Source organism: Rhopalosiphum maidis, chromosome 3, assembly GCF_003676215.2.
Source record: "Rhopalosiphum maidis isolate BTI-1 chromosome 3, ASM367621v3, whole genome shotgun sequence".
In the NCBI taxonomy this organism is placed as follows: domain Eukaryota; kingdom Metazoa; phylum Arthropoda; class Insecta; order Hemiptera; family Aphididae; genus Rhopalosiphum; species Rhopalosiphum maidis.
In genome coordinates, this window is record NC_040879.1 from 44,360,500 (window position 1) to 44,383,272 (window position 22,773).

At 27.2% G+C, this 22,773-nt stretch overlaps 2 protein-coding genes across 3 annotated transcripts in view; one reads left to right on the forward strand and one right to left on the reverse strand.

Annotated features, from left to right (window-relative positions):
- The window catches only part of LOC113559264 (collagen alpha-1(IV) chain), a 36,931-nt gene extending 18,708 nt beyond the window's left edge, over positions 1-18,223 (reverse strand). For both annotated transcript variants that reach the window (XM_026964927.1, XM_026964926.1), the window contains exons 1-27: positions 18,059-18,223; positions 17,583-17,625; positions 12,610-12,777; positions 12,412-12,484; positions 11,634-11,695; positions 9,909-9,936; positions 9,649-9,728; positions 8,830-8,902; positions 7,860-7,937; positions 7,610-7,680; positions 7,452-7,488; positions 6,846-7,000; positions 6,709-6,772; positions 6,429-6,481; positions 6,188-6,233; positions 5,071-5,133; positions 4,948-5,003; positions 4,714-4,777; positions 3,946-4,017; positions 3,677-3,748; positions 3,459-3,485; positions 2,832-2,899; positions 2,617-2,707; positions 2,419-2,514; positions 2,166-2,272; positions 1,964-2,053; positions 1,180-1,301 (exon numbers count right to left, since the gene is read on the reverse strand). In XM_026964927.1, the coding sequence (XP_026820728.1) occupies positions 1,180-1,301; positions 1,964-2,053; positions 2,166-2,272; positions 2,419-2,514; positions 2,617-2,707; positions 2,832-2,899; positions 3,459-3,485; positions 3,677-3,748; positions 3,946-4,017; positions 4,714-4,777; positions 4,948-5,003; positions 5,071-5,133; positions 6,188-6,233; positions 6,429-6,481; positions 6,709-6,772; positions 6,846-7,000; positions 7,452-7,488; positions 7,610-7,680; positions 7,860-7,937; positions 8,830-8,902; positions 9,649-9,728; positions 9,909-9,936; positions 11,634-11,695; positions 12,412-12,484; positions 12,610-12,777; positions 17,583-17,625; positions 18,059-18,087 (1,988 nt within the window). In that variant the 5' untranslated portion in view covers positions 18,088-18,223. The remainder of the gene's footprint in view (positions 1-1,179; positions 1,302-1,963; positions 2,054-2,165; positions 2,273-2,418; positions 2,515-2,616; positions 2,708-2,831; positions 2,900-3,458; positions 3,486-3,676; positions 3,749-3,945; positions 4,018-4,713; positions 4,778-4,947; positions 5,004-5,070; positions 5,134-6,187; positions 6,234-6,428; positions 6,482-6,708; positions 6,773-6,845; positions 7,001-7,451; positions 7,489-7,609; positions 7,681-7,859; positions 7,938-8,829; positions 8,903-9,648; positions 9,729-9,908; positions 9,937-11,633; positions 11,696-12,411; positions 12,485-12,609; positions 12,778-17,582; positions 17,626-18,058) is intronic.
- A 2,283-nt stretch (positions 18,224-20,506) lies between these two features.
- LOC113555565 (collagen alpha-5(IV) chain-like) overlaps positions 20,507-22,773 on the forward strand; it is a 42,344-nt gene continuing 40,077 nt past the window's right edge. Inside the window, 1 exon segment of the mRNA XM_026959994.1 lies at positions 20,507-21,063. Within this exon segment, the coding sequence (XP_026815795.1) occupies positions 20,971-21,063 (93 nt within the window). The 5' untranslated portion in view covers positions 20,507-20,970.

The window sequence follows — 22,773 nt, forward strand, 5'->3', positions numbered from 1 at the left end:
TACCACTTCCCCGTTTTATTTTTTAAAAAGCTATTTAATTAAAGAAAGAATATAATTTAACATTTTAATGTTACAATTTAGTTAATTTTATATTTGAATATCTACTAATGATATGAATTAATATTAAATATTATTATTATTGATTTCGAATTTGCTATTATAAAATAATAATACAAAAAAATATTTATGTGAATAATGACTGCCCTGAGATTGATGGTTTCCTGCTAACGAATTGATATCTGGCTCAATAGATGTAAATGGAAAAGCCATAATAAGTAATCCCACTTTTTTCCAAAATTGAGAGTACATAGTTTTTTTATTTGAGCTAAAACAACTCGTATCCATAAAATTCATTTTATCACCTTGCAAATTTTTATTGACTAGATTCTATAGTCATTAGTATATATATAGTATTCTAGTTTCTATTTTGATGTTATTTAAGTGTCTATAAAATATAGTATATCTACATAATTCTGTATATTAAATTTAGTATTTTAAATTAGTTTTTATTACACGCAGTTATACATTTCATTACAATCAATTGTTTTATTAACAATAAAAATGTAAATGACAAATGAGCGCCCCCTCAGAAAATGCCCCCTCAAATTAAAAAACGACCACAGGGGGGGTGGGTAGTAGCGCCCACGTTGGGAACCACTTATTTAAATATATTTATGAACTCTTATTGTGTCTTACACAAGCTTTGTTTTTGACAACTGGCTATTGAATTTTAAAGTATATTATGTAATGCAATTACAAAAAAATAAATAAATATAAAATCAATTTTATTAAATTTTTAATTTTAAATTGTATTGTGTGATTGTGTCAATAAGTAGTATCATATATTGTATACAATACATTACAACACGATACAATTAATTTAACAAAGATACTAAGAATTTTTAACCTAAGCACAGGTGTATCGAATTTGCCTACTTATGACGCCGTTTAACACTTCATAAAATATAATATATTTATTTTACATATTTACCAAGACAATAAAATAAAAAAAAATAAATATTGAAATTCGTGATGATTTTTAATGTTTACTGTCATCTTCAAAGATGGAAGTTCATTTTTCAGATAAGATTTGTTTACAAAAGTATATCATTAAATTGGTGTGTTCTAAATTATTACCATAATTATTTTGTATTAATAAAATCCAAAAAAATAAATTACCTTCCAGGATCTCCACGTGGACCAGTTTCTCCTTTTATATCTAGTATTTGTTCATATGTTAACATCGCAGATTCACCTTTTTCACCGGGTGGGCCAGGATCTCCTTGTAGGCCATCTAATCCCTGACAAACAATTATAAATATTGATCCAATGCAATTATTTTCATAAAAATTAATCGAATGCCAATTCAAAACATAATATAAAAACATTTTTAACAATAATACTTTACATTTTTTTTAAGGTTATAAAAAAAACTATACATTATAATAGCATGTTTAAGGCTGGGTTTTTGTATACGTGCATATTTCTGTAGTATATCAGGTACATGAAAATCATTACAAATTGTGTATATTATATTACATATAACAGTTATAAAAATGGAATAGTATTGATATATTGTGACTTAAAAATATATGGGTGAATAATAATTTCTTATTAACCATTAAAAATGTATTGCTGTTATGAATAATATTAATGTAAGGATTAATAATTTATTGTCGCATCTTGTGCAGTTTTATTTTGATACACGACGATTATTCATCATTAAACTTTATACAAAAATGTATAATATCACTACTTGTTTAGTTATTTTTATATTTTTACTTTAAGATATAAATATGTTTTAAAACTAAAATCTATTAAAAATGCAAAATGTGAGCTATTTATGCATGGTTATTTTCGATCATTGGCGTCCTATTTTTTCTAATAATGTAACATTAAAAGATACGGATTTTAAAATACTATTTTATAAGTTCTCAATTCGTAAAAACATTTTAATTCTTACAGGAGCACCAGCTTCGCCAGTTGGTCCAATCAGTCCATCAGCACCGGGTTCACCTGGATATCCTCTTTCTCCTGGTGGTCCTCGTGGTCCCTATGGAATAAATTATAAATTGTATTGTTTTGTATTTTTAAATTGTTTCTAAAATGTATACATGTTATAATATAGAATCAACGTTATGAATAACTATTTATTTAATTATTACCTTCAACCCTGGAGTTCCGTATAATCCAGGTTCTCCTTTACTACCTTTATCTCCCGGGCTACAGCCTTGGCAGCGTCCACCTATTTCACCTTTTGGTCCATCTCGACCTATAATTAGTGTAAGGAAAAATAGAAAAATAAAATAAATTAAAATTGAAATAAACTATATTTAACAAATTATATAGATAATTGTCAAATCACTAAAATCATAATAAAAATGAGTATTTTTAACTAGAAAAAATATTGTGATTAACCTGGAATTCCTGGAATTCCTGGTTTTCCTTCTTCTCCTTTTTCTCCAGTAGCACCCTTTACACCTGGAAGTCCAGCAATACCAGTTGGCGAATCACCTAAAAACAATTTAAATTTATAATAATATTATCAACAGGATATAAGCATTAATGATTAAATAATAAAAATATTTTTAATATATGTTATCCAATTATGCTTACCTGGAGATCCTCGTTCACCCTGGTAACCACGTTCACCTTTAAGTCCCTTTTCACCATCTCGTCCATCAATTCCATCGTATCCTTTAGGTCCCTATTAAAATATTATATTCTTATATATTGTATAATTATAATTAGCATTAGTATAAGTAAAAAAAAAGAACTGTATTAGAAAACTCCTTTCAATAGAGTTTAAATCTAAAAACTATTGTACTCACGACAATTGAAGCACCCTTTTCACCAACAAGTCCTCTAGGTCCAGGTGGGCCTTGTGCGCCAGGGAACCCTATACGTATGTAATGATATAATTAAAATACAATAGGTTTTCAGATTAAGGTATAATATGATAATCTTTGATAAATTTTATCCAATAAATTGACTTATTAATTTAAGTATACAAGTATACTATAAAATAGAGCCTCAATATAAAATATGTAAAAAGTTATAATTAATATTACATTATTCAATAAAAATACTTTTATATTTCTAATGAATGATAAATAAAATGTATGTAACTATAAAAAATATGACACTAAACGTTTCCAGAAATTATCAATAATTGATCTTTGACATTGGTTAATAATATTTTGTATTTATTTTTTTTAATAACAAAGAAATAAACAAAATAAATATTTATTTAAAATCCTTTGTTTGATTTAAGATTAAAACGTAGTAAAGTTTATTAAGTAAAAGCTTAAACTTATCTAACTGATCTCGTTTTTATAAGTTACAATATTTTATTTTATTATCTTTGTATGATCCAATAATATATTAACCTAAAATAAACTAGAAAAAGGTAAGATCCTATTTGGTCAGTATAATAATAATTATTATTAATTAATTACCTCTTTGACCAGATTCTCCGGGCAAACCTGCAAAATCAAAAATTAAAATTACTTAATTAATTTACTAAATGTTTTGTTAGGCATAATTTGAATATCAAACATAAAATTGACTGTGATGATTTTTTCTAAATTCATAAAATTTAATTTATATTTAGGTATTATGGTTCCGAAAAGAATTGAATATAATCAGAACTTAAATTAGAATCAAATTTACGTGCCTGTAAGTCCTGGCTCTCCTTTTGTTCCCTTTTCACCTTGTAACCCTTCTAGGCCCACAGATCCTGGTACTCCTAAATAATTATAAATTTGAAAATTAAAATCACAATTACAAAATTTTAATAAAACCAAATAATTCAATGATCCTAATAAGACTAATAAAATCAAAAAATAAACTAATAAATTGTTTATTGTATACTTAAATACATATTTTATTTGTTATCTTTAAATACGTCTTTTTAGTATAATTTTTATACTGTAAAAAACATACCTTGTCCTCCAATATTTCCTTTTGGACCAGGAGGTCCGGGTAGGCCGTCTATGCCATCTAAACCTTTTGGTCCTGAAAATCATTAATATAAACAAACATTATTGTTGAACTAGATTTATATTTTCAGATAAATAAAACATTGCATATTTAATGAAACTCTATTGTTTTGTATTATAATTTTGACTGTGCGATTAAGGCGTGTTTATAATCACGGAACTTTTAATTCTATAAATAATTTTATTCAATACGACCAACATAGTTCTATTGAATAAATTATAATGTCTACATTAAACGATTATGACGAATAGTTAAATATAAAAATTTAATAGAAAATTTATATAAATTTAGCGATAAGTATTTAGGAAATATAATTAGTTATTTTAAAAACGCATACAATTTTATTTTTAGTAACATACTAAACAACAATAATAAACAAAAAATTTGTTTTTAAATATTTACATACTAATAATTTTAATTTGTAATTATAAATCAATAAATCATTACCTATTTTATTTTTTTATATAATGATTTAAATTGTGTACATATTTTTACTGCTTTATTATTTTAGGTTCACTAACTTTTTTAAACAATATTAAATTATAGTTTAATTGGTATTTCTTTTTAAACTAAAAATTTATATATATGGGAAAGTGGCGTAGATTTTATTAATGGATATTAAAATATTTTGATTATACACGCTTTATTCATTCAGGTTGTTAAAAATATAAACTATTATTCGAGTATAAGATATATAAAACATAAATATACCTGTAGGTCCAGGATATCCTCGTGGTCCTTGAGGTCCAGGAAGACCGGGTCTGCCTTTTCCGCCCTAAATATAAATTAAATTGTTGTATTATCATAATGTACTCTTAATTCTATTAACCGATAACTTATGACTAAATAATAAATTATTCGTGGTAGGTCTAACTACATTTTCATAGTATTTTTTCAAAATCATAAAAAAATAATAATCTTGATTTAGTAGAAAATAAAATATACCCCTGGTTGTCCTGGAGGTCCTCGCAACCCAGCTGCACCTGGTGCTCCATCCAATCCTAAAAACAATGATAAATTTAAATTATAAAATAAAATATGTAGAATATATTATATTACACTACAAACCTGGTTCTCCTTTAAGCCCGGGTCGTCCTGGTAATCCATTCAAGCCATCAATTCCTCGATCACCTAAAAAAATAAATTATTATTATAATTGTTTTAATTTAAGTTCGAATTTATTGGTTTTGAAACTATATGAATTTATTGTGTTATCGCGTTTTGGAATAGAAATTAGATATTGTAGGTGATTTTTTGTAGAAAGCTGATTGATTTTATGAGGATTTTGTAAATATTTATGTCTTTTGTTTATTTTTTCCAATTATTTGAATAAGTACTAAATATTTCCAAATTGTACAACTTTGTTTTTAACAAAATTAACTTAGTTAATAGATAATACATTTTTTTTTAGTTTTTTTTTTTCAATTTATGTTGATAAAATTGTTTGTTTTTAATACAAATATTAATATGTTACAAGTTATCTACTTAATATATTTTTTTATTTTCATAAAATAGCTATTATAAAATATTGAAAATATATAGGGAAGTAGTTACAGTTTATTTTTTAAATTATTTAAGTTTCAAATTAGTCAAAATTATAGATATGCAAATTAAAATTAACGATTTTTCTTGAATCATTTTAGTTATATTATTGATATTCAAAAAATATATTAGCTTCTGTAAATAATGAAATTTTCAAAACTGTCAGATTTAACTACTGTAATCATGTCATAAATTCATAATATAAAATTTATAAAATCCAAATGATAATATACTATGACATAGACTATTTTTAGAAATAAATTATTGATCCACCTATCGCCTTCGTTCAGAATTGGTAAATCGAATATAATCATTTACTATTGAATTTAAGCATAATATATTAACATACTCAAAAACGAGCCACATACGAAATCGTCAAAATCTACAAAACCTACAGCAGACCTAACCAAAGTATCTTAGTTTGTTTATCTAGCTTATTAATATTAAAAATATTTCTTTAAAGTTTCTTATTAGTAGTGATTTACAAACTATTACTTAATATGTCTATTGAAAAAATAGTAAAAATTGCTAATGTGTGATATTCCAACGTATGTTTTTTACTTAAAAATTCAAAGCATATAATTGATTTTGCTTTTAATTTCATTTATATGTTTCATTATAGAATGATAATTTAATATATTACCTTTTTGTCCAATTGGTCCTGCAGGTCCATGATAACCATCACGACCCTAAAACATAAGATAAAATGTTAATACAAATGATTTTTGTTTTTAATTTATATTTTTTTACTTTTATAGTTTATATACTATCTTTTCAAATCAATAAAAATCCATATAAATTATAGTTAATTATATTTGAAATGCTTAAAAATTATACTTAAGAATATTGTTAAGTTTTTTTAGTTATAATAAATATTTAGTTACTCTTGGTCCTGGTGTTCCTATTAAGCCCTTTTCTCCTTTTTCACCAACATCGCCTAAAATATAAATTGATAAACTATAATTAATTTGATGTGTATATTATATCTTAATATAATAATACTAATTCAAATTATTCAATTTATTTTAAACAAATTTTAATTTTGCTTACTGATTTAAACCTTTCATAAGTATGCTACTAACCAAAAATAAATAAATAATATTAATTTTAATATACAATATCATGATTATACTTAGACACAAATTATTGTTATAATGTATGTACCTGGTGTTCCTGGATCACCCATAGGTCCTGGTTCTCCTTTCATTCCAGGCTCACCATTTTCACCCTGGTTAAGACAAATTCCAGATTAAGCTATTTCCTAATATATTTTATTACTCTAAATAAAATTAGATACTTACCGCATTTCCTTTTTTACCAGGTTCACCAGGAGGCCCAACTGTTCCATTGTTGGTTGCAATTAACGACGAGTTTGGTAAAGGTTGTCCTGGTGGTCCACGTTCTCCTTTAATACCTTTGTCTCCTTTAGTACCTTCATACCCAAGTCCCATATTTCCTATATTTTACAAAAACAAAGTTTATATACATATTGAAAGAAAATCTTTTATAATTTATTTTTAATAAATTATACCATTTTGAAATATTACGATATTGTAATAAATATAGGATGATGTGTAACCATATAATATTTTATCATCATTTTATGCACTTTCTCTCTACTATAATACTACATTTACTTCTCTAGACCACTTATCTTCAATTTTAACTTTAAAACGATAAACACACGTCCGTAGTCGTTATAAATTAATTTATTCGTCGAAAATAAGAAAATAAAAGCATTGATTATTAAATATCAAAAAAGTTATTGGTTGGATCCAACATAGACTTACGGTAAGACATTTTATATAATATTTTATTCTATTTACAACTCATTATGTTTAATTTGCAGTTATTTAATTAAACATATTCAAACTAATTATTCAAAAAAGTTGATTAATAATACATACCCTTTTCTCCTTTTAAGCCCGAAGGACCACGATTTCCCTACAAATATTATAATTTGAATCAAAAAATTGTTTTTATCACTAAGCATATTTCAGTTAATATATGATATAGCAGTGTTAATAATATTTAATTAATTATGTAAAGTAAATATTTTATTTACTTTTAATCCAGTTTCTCCTGGTGGTCCAACAGGCCCTTGTATTCCCTGAAACCCGGGATTTCCAGGTATTCCTAATAAAAAGTTAAATTATCACGGAATTATAATACTATAGTTATTTTTAGACATCATTATAGTTAATATGAATACATTTTTCATTAATGTTTTATCAGTTATAATGTTATAAATGGGTTTATGATAATTGATAATCTTATTAATTATTTGTATTAATAAATTAATATTTTACACATACCTCGATCTCCATCCAAACCAGGCTCTCCCTTTTGACCTTTGTTATTTATTGGTGTTAGAGCAGCATCTCCTTTTTGACCTTTAAAAATATAATATGTTTATATTGAGTTCGTTATTTAATCCAAAACTAATGTAAAGCTCACAATACTAATAAATAAATATATACATCTCATATCTATCAAATAAATTTATTTATACCTAAACAATTTTAAAATGTCAAAAATGTGAATAAAAATGTATATTGTATATAAATATATAATTAAAATATATGCATTTAAACTATTTTAACAAAGAAGTTACATACACTGAATCATAGATACCTACCAGCTAAATTTAGTAATAACTAATTATTTCAGCATTTCACTATTACAAAAATTTTTATAACGTTACAATGGAAAAATATTAAAACATTAAACAAAATCAATAAACTAAAAACGAAAAAATTTGAATACCATTAAAATATATCTATAATTTAAAATTAAACAATCGACGTATAGGTTATAAGAAAAATAGTTACCTAATTAATTACAATTAACGTTATTAAAAATAATGTTAGTGCTATTTTTACGCTATATATTTGACGTGATTCATCATTACAATACAATTTTAATTTGTAGGTATAAACAGTTCAGAGTTAACGAACACCTGTAACAGCAATAGTCAATAGTTTTCCGGAATATTATGGCAATATTTTTATTAGGTAAGTATTAATATACTTATTAATATATTCATGTAAATTAACTATTTATAGTGTTAAGGTTAAATTTTATTGGTGTTAACAATTTAATTTTAATTTTTAACGTTAAACTTAAAACAAAAAATTAAAAAAAACATTTTAAATATAAAAATAAAATAACGTTTAAAAGTATTTGTTTAGATTTTGTTAAAACACTTAAACTTCATATTACCTAATCTATTTTCTATTAATTATTAAAAGACAAAAGCTTATATATTTATTTAAAAACATCAACCTTTTTCGCCTGTTATTCCTTGGTACCCACGAGGTCCAATAGCTCCTGGTAATCCTGGAAGACCAGGATTTCCCTGCAAAATAGATATATTATAATATTATAAATTATAATGTATTATATTCCTATTTATTTTGATTTAGTAGTTTTGCAAATTTTATAATAATAATATTATGCCACATTGTCATGGATAATGAATTTGGCTTAAAAATGTATTTCGATATAGACAGTTTTATTTGTGCATATATAAGAATTTTAGTACAATAGTATATATAATACATTTTTTAATTATATTATAATATATTATCTAATAGCTATACTACTATAATTACTTGGTAAATTGATATAAATTTAATTGCATTACAATATTATTCATGTATGCGTAGACCTAACAACGAATCTTAAGATCTCAGTGTAGGAGGACTTCTAGTACACATAACTATAATCTATGAATTATAATCTAAAATTATATGGAAAATATCAATGAGTATAAAATACTTTATTATAAGAAAATATAAATATATTATTTAAATTTTAATCATTATACGTATTATGAGAAAGTCTTTATTTTTGAAAATAAGTTTCAATATATATTTATTTTTATTTTGTTTTTCTAAAATTTATAAATGTATCATAACAAATTATGAATCTAAGTTTAATAACTTGTTGTACCATTGAATGGTGTAATGTTTCATATTAAAACCATCATAAAAGAGGCTATAAAAACATTTCAAACGGGTGAGCTTTTTAAAAATATCGAATAATTTTTTCATTAATTCAATATTATCAAAGTAATAAGTATAAATTATACAATGTACATACATCTGTTCCATTACACCCGTCTAAACCAGGTATACCTGGCAATCCTTGAGGGCCCATTTGTCCTGGTACTCCACTTACACCTTAAACAAATATATTAATATAAGATAAGAATATCTTTGAAAAGAATTTTTATAAAACAACAAAAACTAAATGGGTACTATTTTTAAACTTTAATTCACATTTTACAATATAATTATACATAAAACCTATTAGGTACATATGTACTTAAATCTTATATTATAAAAATTATTTTTAAATACCTGGAAATCCTGGAATACCCGTTTTGCCCTGAAAACAAAATAAATGTATTAAAAAAAAGTAAATACATGTGTTATATATTAAATTTTACAACTCTATCATTTTCTTCAAATAATAAGATTTATGAATAAATAAGAAAAGCTGATTCACGTTAGAACGAAATATTAATATTACGAGAACTTGTGGTGTTGTACTTATTGAGTTGGAAACTATTATGCAACTATGTGTGATATACTTTTAAAATGATGCCTAAGAAGTTATTTTGGGAGAAAATGGCTAAATGTTTAAATTAAAATAAACTTAAACAAACCATATATCATATACAATCGTACTAAAGTTAAAATTACAATATACTCCATTATTTTAGATATATTTTCAAATTCAGGAAAACATTATCAATTATTTATCAAAAAGTAGTTACCGTTCTACTGAGTTAACATTGAACCGAGTCTAAGCAACTTTTAAGGTTTATTCATAAACGGCTAAATGGTGTATATTCGTTCAAAATTACCATAAATACACTAAATACTTCGGAAACAAACAATTTATAACAAATTAAAAATCATGGAATGAATATTGAAGGAAGTACAATTTTCATAATTTATTAGTAGGTTTTGATTTAAAAAAATTATGAACGATGAGGTTCAACTTGCTATGAGTTTTTTTATTTTAGTTCTCTTCAATGATGCAATCTTAGAAATTTCAATGAAATCAATCTTGAATGTATTTATTTTACAATAATGCGTTCGCTTTTCGTTTTCTGTATATCATCAGTAATCACCACTTAGAGCAGTTAGAATGCTTCGATTTACAACTTTAAATGTGGTTTCTGGTAACGAATTGAATCTTGGAAAATAGAAACGAAGGAAAATAGATATCGCTATGTTGTACAACAGGTATCGAATGGACTCATCTTTGAAGAGTAAGTCACTGTAATGTATGTTTTAAATTTGATTTCAATGATAAATCGAAATAAAAACGATTCTAAATAAAACGGTCTATCAGCCCATTAATAAATATATTTTATGATCTAATAATATTAACTATTTATTAAAATAAAAAGTGAAAAAAGTTTATAACTATTTAAAGTTTAAATTTAGATAAAATTTGATATTTAAACCGGAAAAAAACAATTTTAGTTATTTTTTTGTAATTTAAAAATTATTATTTTTAGTAATTGAAATATTAGGCACCTATATTATTATACTTTATATACACAATGATATTTTTAAATGCAATATTAAAAAAAAGAAAATAATTTTACCTACAATATTACCGATAGTAAATTAAATTACTTTAAAATCATTATAAATATATCATAAAATAAATCTAAAAATAAAGGCTAAGAGACGGTCTTCGCTCAAAATCATTTATTGTGAGTAATGATTTATCATAAATCTTCAAATTTAAATTCATATCTTAATTTTATATTGTAAAGAGTTTCTTTTATCATGGACGAGATTCACTCGACACCTACTGTACAGTAGAGTGGTTACATAATTCTCTACTTTTTCAAATAATTGAATTTCCTTTTAATATTATTAAATAAAAGTTTAAAATCCCAAATAATATAGTTGTATAAAATATTGACCGTTTATTAAGTTAATAAAATAATTTTATATAATTTTTTACGCAGTATCATATTTTCAAAATCTTATTTTTAATTCAACGACTTACAACAACACAAATTATTCTTTAAAGCTAATAAAATAAAACTAGTACATTACCCTATCTCCTTTTGGTCCTCGTATTCCTATTGGACCAATATCTCCTTTGTCACCCACCGGACCTGGACATTAAAAAATTATAATAATTGTATAAATAATCGTTATAATTCATAATTTTTGTAATACTATGGTATTATATGTTACGTAAGTATAGTATATAATTAATAATTATTATAGAGAAAGATATACAAAGTGGATAATATATATTATAAATATCCATAATTGTTAAGAATAAAGGTTATAAAAGATTATATAGAAGGCAAAACCCTGAAACCCTTTTCAATATTTGGATTGTTTACTGCAAAAAAATTGTTACCCTAGCACCCACTGAGATCTATTTCGATTTTATTTTTAATTTAAATTAGACAAACAATTAAATCTATTATTTATTAAAAACTAATATGGATATATCCGGTTGTATAGAAAGTTACTAAACATTTAATAAATTAGTAGTAAGCTAATAGTCTCTTAGTCCTGCAATTTGATTCTGCAATTTAGCGAAAGAATTTTAAAATATTGAATTATGATGTTATAAGCCTATTTTTGTTCAATATAACTGGTTGTGAATGTAGTAAACGTTCTAACGATATAGGGAAATATAAAAATTAATAAGGATACTTTTTTTTTTAATGTAACAGTCTCTTAACTTTTATTGTTCCATTTCAAGCATAGTTTTCTTTTTGTTATTATATACTTTGCGATTTATATACAATTTTAAGTTATAGCCATAAAATATGGATAAATTTATGTAGTATAATTTAAATGTGTTAATAGTTACCTGGAAGACCTTCAAGTCCTTGATATCCTTGTATTCCTTGAGGACCTGGAGCACCAGTTGATCCCGGTGGTCCCTTACATTAGGGTTAACAAAAAAATTAATTTTTATTTTTATTCCATAGGTACACATATATTATATAATAATATATAATATATGTACGATGTATTTTTATGACTATTTGCAATTATTTTAACTTACTCGGCTTCCTTTTTCCGCGAAACATTTTGGTGTACAATTTGTTGAGTTGCCTCTCTGGTTTGAAATGGCATATCTATTGTCACCAGTGTATCGTTTTACTTCTTGATCTCCATAATATGGTTCATTTAAATTTGTTTGATTTGAATCCTTCCAAGTGGGAGTCCATTGCTGAAAATAGTTGATCACAAATTATTTATCACTATAGAAAAATTATATTTGTTTAATAATATTTCAAAACAGGTTGACTGCCACGAGACTCGTATATTTGCCATAATGTTTATGAGAAAATTAATGTCTTTTTACTGTTTTTGTCATAACTTATAAAATTATTTTTCTATGATTTTTGGTAAAATATTACAAACATGACCTACCAGTGTGTCGTGATAAAATATAATGATATTATGTAACATACATTGGTGTCACGAAGACAAAATTTAAAATTAAATGTAATCCATATATTATGTTTCACATGAAACTTTTAGCATGTATGTAAGAATGGACGTGACAATCACTTGTTGATGTACCTTTTTATATTAGACATTTTAAAGTCATTGTGAAAGTTATGTACTTAGGATAAACTATGAGGGATTAGATATTATTCTTAGGGATGTCAGACCTGATGCGTTTTTATTACAACATATCTCACGCTTAGTGAAATAGTCATATTTTTATAGTTATTTTTAAAATACCTAATATATTATTAGGCTAGCTACAACATTTTTCTTTTTTAACCACTAAGTTATTAAAGCAACTAAACAATAGCTACAATAATAGTGATTAGTCGTTATTCGATTTTATCGATTATTTTTTTAATAATTTCTCGTAACATATTTCTTATTACAGTTGCAATTTCAATTACACATTTAAAAATAATTTAATCGTATTATTTAACTGACTTTGCGTTGAATTATAAACCATTTTTTTTAATGTAATAGAATTTTTGTATGTTATATTTCTTACACTTAGAACAGTGATCAGTAAAAACATAACATATATGATATAATCATTTTCCGTGCAGTGAAGAAAATATCAAGTTTTTATAGACATTATTCAAGCAACATTAAACTCCAATTTAAAAAAAAACAACTTTAATTTTCAAGAATTATAATGAACATCTATGTATCAAGAATATTTGAGTATCTTAAAATATATTATCATGACTTTATTTAAGTTTATTCATAAATCAGAGTATTTGCATAAATAAAATTTTCCTCTATCAAATAAAAAAAAAATACCAAAATTTGACCACCTATAAATAATTTCTTATTCCCATTTTATATACCTTAAAGAATAAGGTTGAAAATCAAAAGAAACTTGTAGATATTATAGAAAACTATTCATGGTTATATGATTTCAACAACTTTAGTGAGAAAAAAGGTATAATAAACATAATTTTATTTTTTTTTAACCAGCAAAGTATCTGTATTATCTAAAGAGAGAAAGCTGGATGTAGGAATTACAATTGTTTTCAATCCAACGTTTAAATAGAGATATATTAAGAGATCATTATTAAAAGATAGACTAAGTTTGGGAGTACACCAGAGAAAATAGTAATCTTTATTAATATTAAAGGAATATTATAAAGAAATTATGTGATCATGAAAATCAATCCTAGAAAAAAGTAAGAAAATAAACCATAGCAATTATAATATATAATATATAATATATTTAATATTACTAATATTATGGAATATTTTTTTAGGAGGATAGTGACACAACTCAAAATCATGCATTTTTCTGTAGAGTCGATTGAAAATTTTAAAAATCTTTGTTTTAATTTATTCGTCTTATTTTTAGAAAATAATGTATGGATTTTTAAAAAATTGTTTTAATTTTGTACATATAATTAAAATTTTGTTTTGTTTCTCTTTTACTCATAATTCTTATAATTATAAATAAACAAAATAAAAATATATTTTGACTTATGTCACTTTTCATGAAATTATACATAACATAGCATTGGCAATGGCATGTAGCAACTCAAAATAGTAACTTATCTTCATAAACGCTTTGTGATATCGATAACAACAGAATCATAACTTATAAGATGTCATTGTTCTACAAAACAGTAAACCAATTAATTAATAGTGGAAAAGTGACACTATTGAGTTCTGGCGAAACTATATAAATTATTTGACTTGCTTCTTTATTCTGTATAAAAGTATACATTCCATACAGTTGATTTTTTATGCTAACTAGAAGTACATAATTTTTGAGTTGTGTTACTATTCTTGTGCATAGCCGCATAGGATTACGTAAACCATAATAAATATGCGTTTGGTAGCATCAACTTAAGGTTTATATTATTGGAAAGAATTGGCCTTTTTCAACCTTAATAGTAAAATCAGTATTTGTTTCTGTACGTAAAATTAAAAATTTTTCAGTATGTTATTATAATTGTGAATTTTTAAACTCAAATATTTTACGTACTCATGATTTTTTGATTCAAATACTTTATTATAAAAAACTATCTAACAAACATACATTTTGTTCTCAACTTAAAGATTAAGAATAATTTACTCCAATTTTAAATTTAACAACATCGAATTGGCTTAGTTTAATGTAAGTTAGATATTTCATATTATCGTAAGACAGAAACAACACGCACGGTGAATTAGACGATCAAAACATGTCCATCATATTATTGCAGTTATTGCTTTTAAAATTAATTTCGTGCTTATATAACCAGCAACCACTTCATTTAAATTCATACAGTTAAGAAATCAAATTTATATAAGATAATATTTAACGTGTCATAGAGTTTATATTTATTTGGAAAATTTATAAATAATGGATCTTAAAATTAAAATAACGGTTTTTGTATTGATGACCTAAAACAAATTAAAATTCTACAACTTAGCAAATATTTTCTTCTAAATGTGGTTACTGAACTATTATACTGTTGTTTAAGTTTTTCTCCTATTTTTTATTTTTTTTTACCGTATTTTTGTATATTATCGTAATTGTTCAACAACCAACAAAGAATTTAACATAGGACCACTTGTAAGTTTTTTCGAATTAGTAATTTAAATTAATTTAAGATGTAAAATTTTAAATTTCTTCAAAATATAATTGAAATTGTCTATGTTAATCCACTTAAAAAGTGGATGTATGGTTTCTTTTTAATAATAATTTTTTATTTTTATTTTTAATATTAACTTTAAAATATTTTCAAAATATATTACAAAATTTCAATTTAATAAAAATATTTGCAAAACTAAATGGATTCTACGGTATGTACATTTACAATGATAATATGCGTTGGTAAGACGATGATAACAACTACCTAACTACGGATGTAATGTACTCGTATAGCTTACATAAAAATAAATTCATGATAAAAAGCCGGAAATAACATGCGACAAATGATCACGTCAATAATTGTAATGTTACACAATGTTTATGTTTTATTTGGCATTTATTTAATGCGATTTTTTATAAAAAATTATTAAATTGTTAGTTATGAATTCATGTAAATGAAAGTAGAGTGTAGATTATCAGGTCGGCATGGTCAACAAAAGATAAAATCTCTTAAAGGTATATATATATATATATGATTCATAATAAGAGTCCAGATATTTATTTTTTTGTATTTATTTTTCATACCTAAGTGTTGGTGACTAAAGTTATGAAAACATTTTATTTGTAAAGTTAACGTATACAAACATTACAAATTTAGTATATACTTTGCATAGTTAATAGGTATATATATATATATATATTTGTTCAACACTTTTTTGATAGATATCTGATATTTATCAGTTTTCTTGGGTCATTAAAGGTTTGAATCGATAAGAAAATACATAATAAAAAGATTGTACACCTGTATGATGCCAAATAATAAAACATAACAGATATAATTAAATAAGAACAATTTTAAATGTACGTACATATATATTTATATAAGTATCAGGTATCTACATTAATTATTACTTTTAAAAATAATTATTATCATAATTGTTTTTTGCGGATGTCTATAATAGTTTGCAATCTAAATTAAAAATCAAATATTTCTAATCTATGCACTTTCTGACTTTTATAATATTATATAATTTAAAATGTTTTCTATTACATGGGCACACAAAACATAATCATAATAATTTATTGATATAATATTTTTTTTATGAATTTTGTGAGTAAATAATTTCAACACATCAGAAAATGTTCGAAAAATAAAAATATAATTTGTATTGTTATATAATATTTAATTAACGAAATGGATCTTTTATTGAGGACAATTTATTTTTATTTTTACGAAAATTTCAAGTATTTTATTTTTGTTGCCATGATGTAAGCTATATTATTTTATTTCGTAATAACAATAGTGTTACTGAAAACTGTAGTTTACATTCGTTTTTAATTACCGTTTATTATATTTTGTACTATGAAACTTTCGAAACTTACAAGACGTTATACGTGTAACATCTATAATAATATTTCTTTATGGAATAATAATATATTTTATTAATTTGTTAGCGTTCGACAATGATCAATTATTATTACAATTCAATGGTGTTGAGCGCGTGTTCATTCATAAGGTTCGTCAAGTTTATCACACAGCGATACACCGATGTCCCCCTTTGCCTTTACAAAGTTTATAATAGACGTCCGTCCTAGGTCGTTCTAGGAAAACGCTGGAATCGCGAGTGCACTTTACACCGGCACCTGAAGCGGTACATCGTCGTAAAAGAGATAAGAACAAACAAAAACCGCTTCGGATCGGTTGTACGAGATGTACCGCGTATTAATAATAATTAATAGGTAATAATTATTGTAATATTACATCGAATAACATGTAAAAAATATTAATTCTGTAAATTATTAATGTTTACATTCTGGTATGTTGTACCGGATGGCTGTTGTAGGTGCGTTACAATATTATTATAAAAATACCCTGCTGACACCGTGTAGGCACTACTAATATTGTATAACATGGTTATTATTGGAAAAAAGCGAGAAAAATGTGTACTTACCGTCGATACTGTCGTAAACAAATAGACGAATAATGCGAAATGCCTGGAAAAAAAAATAATAATTTAAAAAATAATAATAAAAACAGATACATTTTTTTTCTTAAGTGTTTCGTCAGGTAGTTTGAATATTTTTTCGATTGTCTCTCTCTCGGGACGATCGAAGAAAATTAGCCAAAAAAAAAAAAAAAAATCACGATCCAAACACAGAAAGTCTGGCGAGAGAATAGAAAATTTACGCTATTTACGAGATAATGAATTTTTTTTTTTTACGGAAATAAAGTACGCGACGTACGAGATAATATTTCTTACGCTCCGGGCGAAACGCTCGGACAACGACGAGAAGGTTAAGGTATATGTGTTAAAAAAATAAAAAATAAAATTGGGTTAAAACAATATACAATAAAATATTATAGTAACGGTAATAATGATTTGTGTTGGTTTTTTTTTTTTTTTTTTTGGTCGCGATAGGTACTTACCGCCAACGGAGCAGACTGGGCCGCGGCATGGCAGCCACGGTGTGCAGAGTTCGGTAATACCCGCTCGGCACTATTTCGACACGAGATTCGTGCGGCGCACCGACATAGTACTCTCTACGGGCCGCGCGGTACACGCCGTTTTCGTGGTGCTTCTGGCGCTCTGCTGTAATGGGTTCGGCGGCGGCGGCGGCGGAGGCGTGTTGTCGGCGTTCGCTATCAGCGGTCGGAGAGCCGACAGCTCGTCGGACGGCCTCCCGGGCCCGACGCGCGCCGATCTCGCCACCTCGCGGCCGTTTCCCGAACTTTGCGGCCGATGGAACGGCCTTTTCGAAAGAACTCGGATGTCGCAGGCGATTATGCCGATTTAAAAGGCGCTCAAAAATGAAAAAAAAAATGTCTCGAATAATTGCTGCCGTGTCGAATGGTTTCGTACATCGTATATGTATACGATTTTTTTTTTAAATAACCAAAGTGCACATGTCATAACTCGCTGCAGTAAGATCTCTAGGTCTCCGAACGGTGAAATTTTGTCCGCTATTCGGAGGTGTACGTCCCGAGTGATTTCACTCTATCACGTGTAATATTTTTCGCGGTGTGGGAGTAGGGCGGATATGGCAACTGTATTGGAAAGCTTCGTCGTCCGTTTGTAAATTATTAAAAAGTGTGTACGTCGTGAACAAAAGATTTTGATGTACTGTTAAACTCAAAACGCGGATTACCCATTAGTTAACAGCATAGCTCACTCGAGGCTGATCATAATCCAGTTATTGATAAGTCTAGTCAATGGAGTCGCGAAACTATAAACTTAAAGATTTCATTCTCTTATTATTATATATTAGTATTAAGAGTATCTACACATATTGTCCACAGTGGACCTATCTTTCACAATGAAATCGTCCTCTGTCCGTCATCAAAATGTATTCCTCAACAACTATATAATAATTAACGAATTCAAAATTATAACAACCAAATGTATTAAATTGTAAAAAACTTTAATTACATAGGTATTTTTTTTTACGTCACAAATGCCATTTATTACGTATTTACGTTTTAAATAAGTTATAACAATTATAAATCAGTTATTCAAAGTCAAGTTTAAAAAAATGTTTATAATCATATATATATATATCTATTAAAATCTGTACCTACTAATATTTTTTCAGGTTCTTGACATTAAGATAATATGTTTCATATACTTGCAGTAGTATTCGAAAAAACTGTTGAGCACTTCTTGTTTTTTGTTAAATACCGTATTATTATAATAATACAAAAAAATTCAATATTTATAGTAAAATAACATCAATATCATTAAGAAAAATGAAAATCGTTAAATTTATAATATAATATGTATTATATTTGTGTAGGATCAAATAGTTATATTTGTTTTGTATTTTAAGACGATTCCATATGTCCATATCCTATGTGTTGTTTCTTGCAGCATGGAAAATTACACCATTCGAATTTTGTGAAGTAAGTTTTACTATTAGAGTGATTTGTCAATCAACCTATGTCCTATTATTAAAATTAAAAGTAAAAACATAATTTGTGTTCTATCGTGGGTCTTTTACGGTATTTTAACTTGACTAAAAATTAAAATATCGTAAAAACTACAATAAAAATACATATTATGTAGTTCTTACCGTCATTGATCTTGAGAATGAGTGAATTCACTCGATTACATAAAATGCACTAAACATAATTGGAAGGATTAATTTAAACATAAATTTGCTATTTCGTATAACTCATGCGGGAGTAGCACATCAGTAAATTATTCCGATCAAGTAACAAGCATCAATCACCAGGTAATAGTCAAGTAACTACATTTTCTCGAAGTAGTAGTCAAGTAGGGAGCTACATTTCCACCGTATAAATAGTTAACTGCAGAACCGTGCAATACAGTTTTTATTTTTTACGATATCACTCGTACGAAAATAATATACCTATTGGCTACTGTTTTTGAACTCCATGCATTTCTAGTTTTCCAAATTCGCAAATGATTTGAATAGTAAATAAATTGCACGAGCGTTATAAAAACAAAAAAAAAAAATCTAAACCGCGCAAGTCAGAGTAGTGCTCTCGTTTGTTTAGTGGACATTTCGTCAACGTTTCGTCGATTCGGACAAGTAATATTTATGTTTTGATTTTCACGAAACGCCTCTTTTCAATTGTTTTCGGTGGATTTTTCGTATTCAAATCGCTGTTCCTATAATATAATAGTAATAATATTATTATTATTAATTTTTTTTTTTTTAATATTATAGCGTTTCTCGTTTCCTGGCCGACCTGGTCCCGCAACCGGTGGCGGTGGCGGCGACGTCCGAGAGCGATAACGGTCGCCGATAACGTCCGCAGAGTTCGCGCGCGCGCGCTATTATAGTGGTCCACAGGGTCGGCGATCGAACACGATGGTGCCCACCACGTGGTGTGCCGCAGCAGCGTGAGCAGCAGCACTACCGTCACCACAACAATTACCGTGTTTGGTAACGAAACGATAACGCGGGCTCGTTCGGTTAGCAATAACAACAATATTATATAATATCGCATGGTATTTTATAATTTTCATGTATAATTTTTTAATAATTTTTCTCGTCTCGGCGCGCCCACGACAATCATTTTCGTGTATAACGTCACCGCAACTACAACAGGACGGTCTCGCAACGAGTCGTACCTGTCGTACCTGCTAACACCGTCGTCGCGAAAAACGCTTGTCACTAGCCGCCAAACGGTATAAATTTCGGTCTTTTTCATTCCATCGTCCACCGGCGGTCGCGGTCAAACGCGAGCTCGCGCGCGCCCGCACGAACGCACGCACGCACGTACGCACGCACGGCGGCGGCGGCGGCGTTCGGCTGCTCTACGGCGGCGGGCAACTACACCGGAGGCGACCTGCCCGCAAACCACACACAGTCCCAATGGCGCGCGGCGGCATTTGCCGGCGGCTCGGCGTCGTCGTTCTGGTGATCGTCCCATGTCTGCTGTTGCTGGTCCAAGAAACGCAACAGGCGGTAAGTAGTACGCCAAAAATAATATTGCAAAATCATAATATTACGATAATAATAATAATAATAATAATATATATGTATACTTGGCCGTCACGAGCCGATAAATGATTTAATCGTCGCGTAACGTGTGTACGAAGGCATTGTATAATATTATTGTGTTAAAATATCGCTGTACATAGTAGTTATGTATTAACAATACGACGGATGGACCGCTTAACGCGGCATAATCGCTCGTCACTTATATTATATCGTAGTGTATTGCGCCCCAGAGGCGAGCCAGGATACACGAGTCCTCCGTGTCGGTACAGTGGTGGGCTGATTTTCGATTTTGAGCCTCCCCGCGGGTGAAAAGAATAGATATCTTTCGCGCTGTTATTATTATTACTGTGTGCATGTGTGTATTGTAACTTTGGCGTAGGTGCGCACGTCATGACGTTCATGACTTGACCGGAAATATTTAAAAAAATGTTTGTGTAGGTAATATAGTATTAAGTATTTCATCGTTACCGTCGTTTTAGACCGTGAAAGGGCCCCACCCCCCACCACGGGTCACTCTTATTAATCAGGGCAGCTTGTGTATGTATACCGTCTAATTATGCATATACGTATATGTCAGGTGGGTCGGTCGGTGTGCGTTGTACGTGAGCGCAACTGCTCTAGAGCTTTATAGGCTTATAGCTATACGCAAGTAGCGACGTAATGTTTACCTGTTACATTCAAGCACAGATTAAAGAGTGGTGGGGGAAGGGGCAGTATCCTGAGACACATTGAGTTTAGGGGCCTATCTCTAAAAAATAAATTTTTAATGCTCACGTTCAAAAAAATTTTCAAGAAATAAAATTATTTTACTAGTAGATCTCGAAATAAATGTTGATAATTTTATTTGGAAAATGATATTTTTCAATTGATCTGTTTTAATAAAAATTTTCAAGAATTTCCAACAGAGAAACCAAAGTCTATATTATGAATCTTGAGTAACCAATGTACAGTATGATCTTATTATATTATACTACCTATATTATATTATATGTTATTATTGATTTATTAGATTTATAGTTTTTAATTTTTAATATTTTTTTTTCGTATAGTACAAAACTATTTATAATTATTTACTGCCGTTTAAAATGTAGTAACACAATTTTTTGAGTTCTAGTATTCCAAACCCCAATTAATCCATAATCCTGGTTTAATTACAGTTTTTTAAACCATTTGACTCATCGAATACATACAGTACCGTCATTTTTGTCGATATTTTGGAATGTATATTATCTTCCCAAGTCCTGTGCCACGTCGACAGTGGTAACATAAATTTTTGAGAATGCAGATGTTTTATCCGCCTCCATCCTTGGCCTCTGCTATATCAAATTCAATTTTTCTTCGTTTTGACATGGTAGACTCGTAGTATTTTGTACACGGTATGGTAGATAATATCATAATATATATTGCCAATGATTTGGATTTTTTTCTGGGCATGTATCGTACGATACCTTATATATTATAGCCTAAAACTTATCTATTCCAATTCAAGCACGTTTTCGTCACATTTCATTTATTTTTCTTCAACTAGAGGCGTTGTTGATAAAATATGTATTTATTATCATACGTATCATATTATTACTGTGTGCAGATTGAAATCGGGAAAATATGTAATCGCGATGTATAAACTGAAACTAGTCAATGTTTTTTTTTTTTACTATGTACGATTCTCAAATT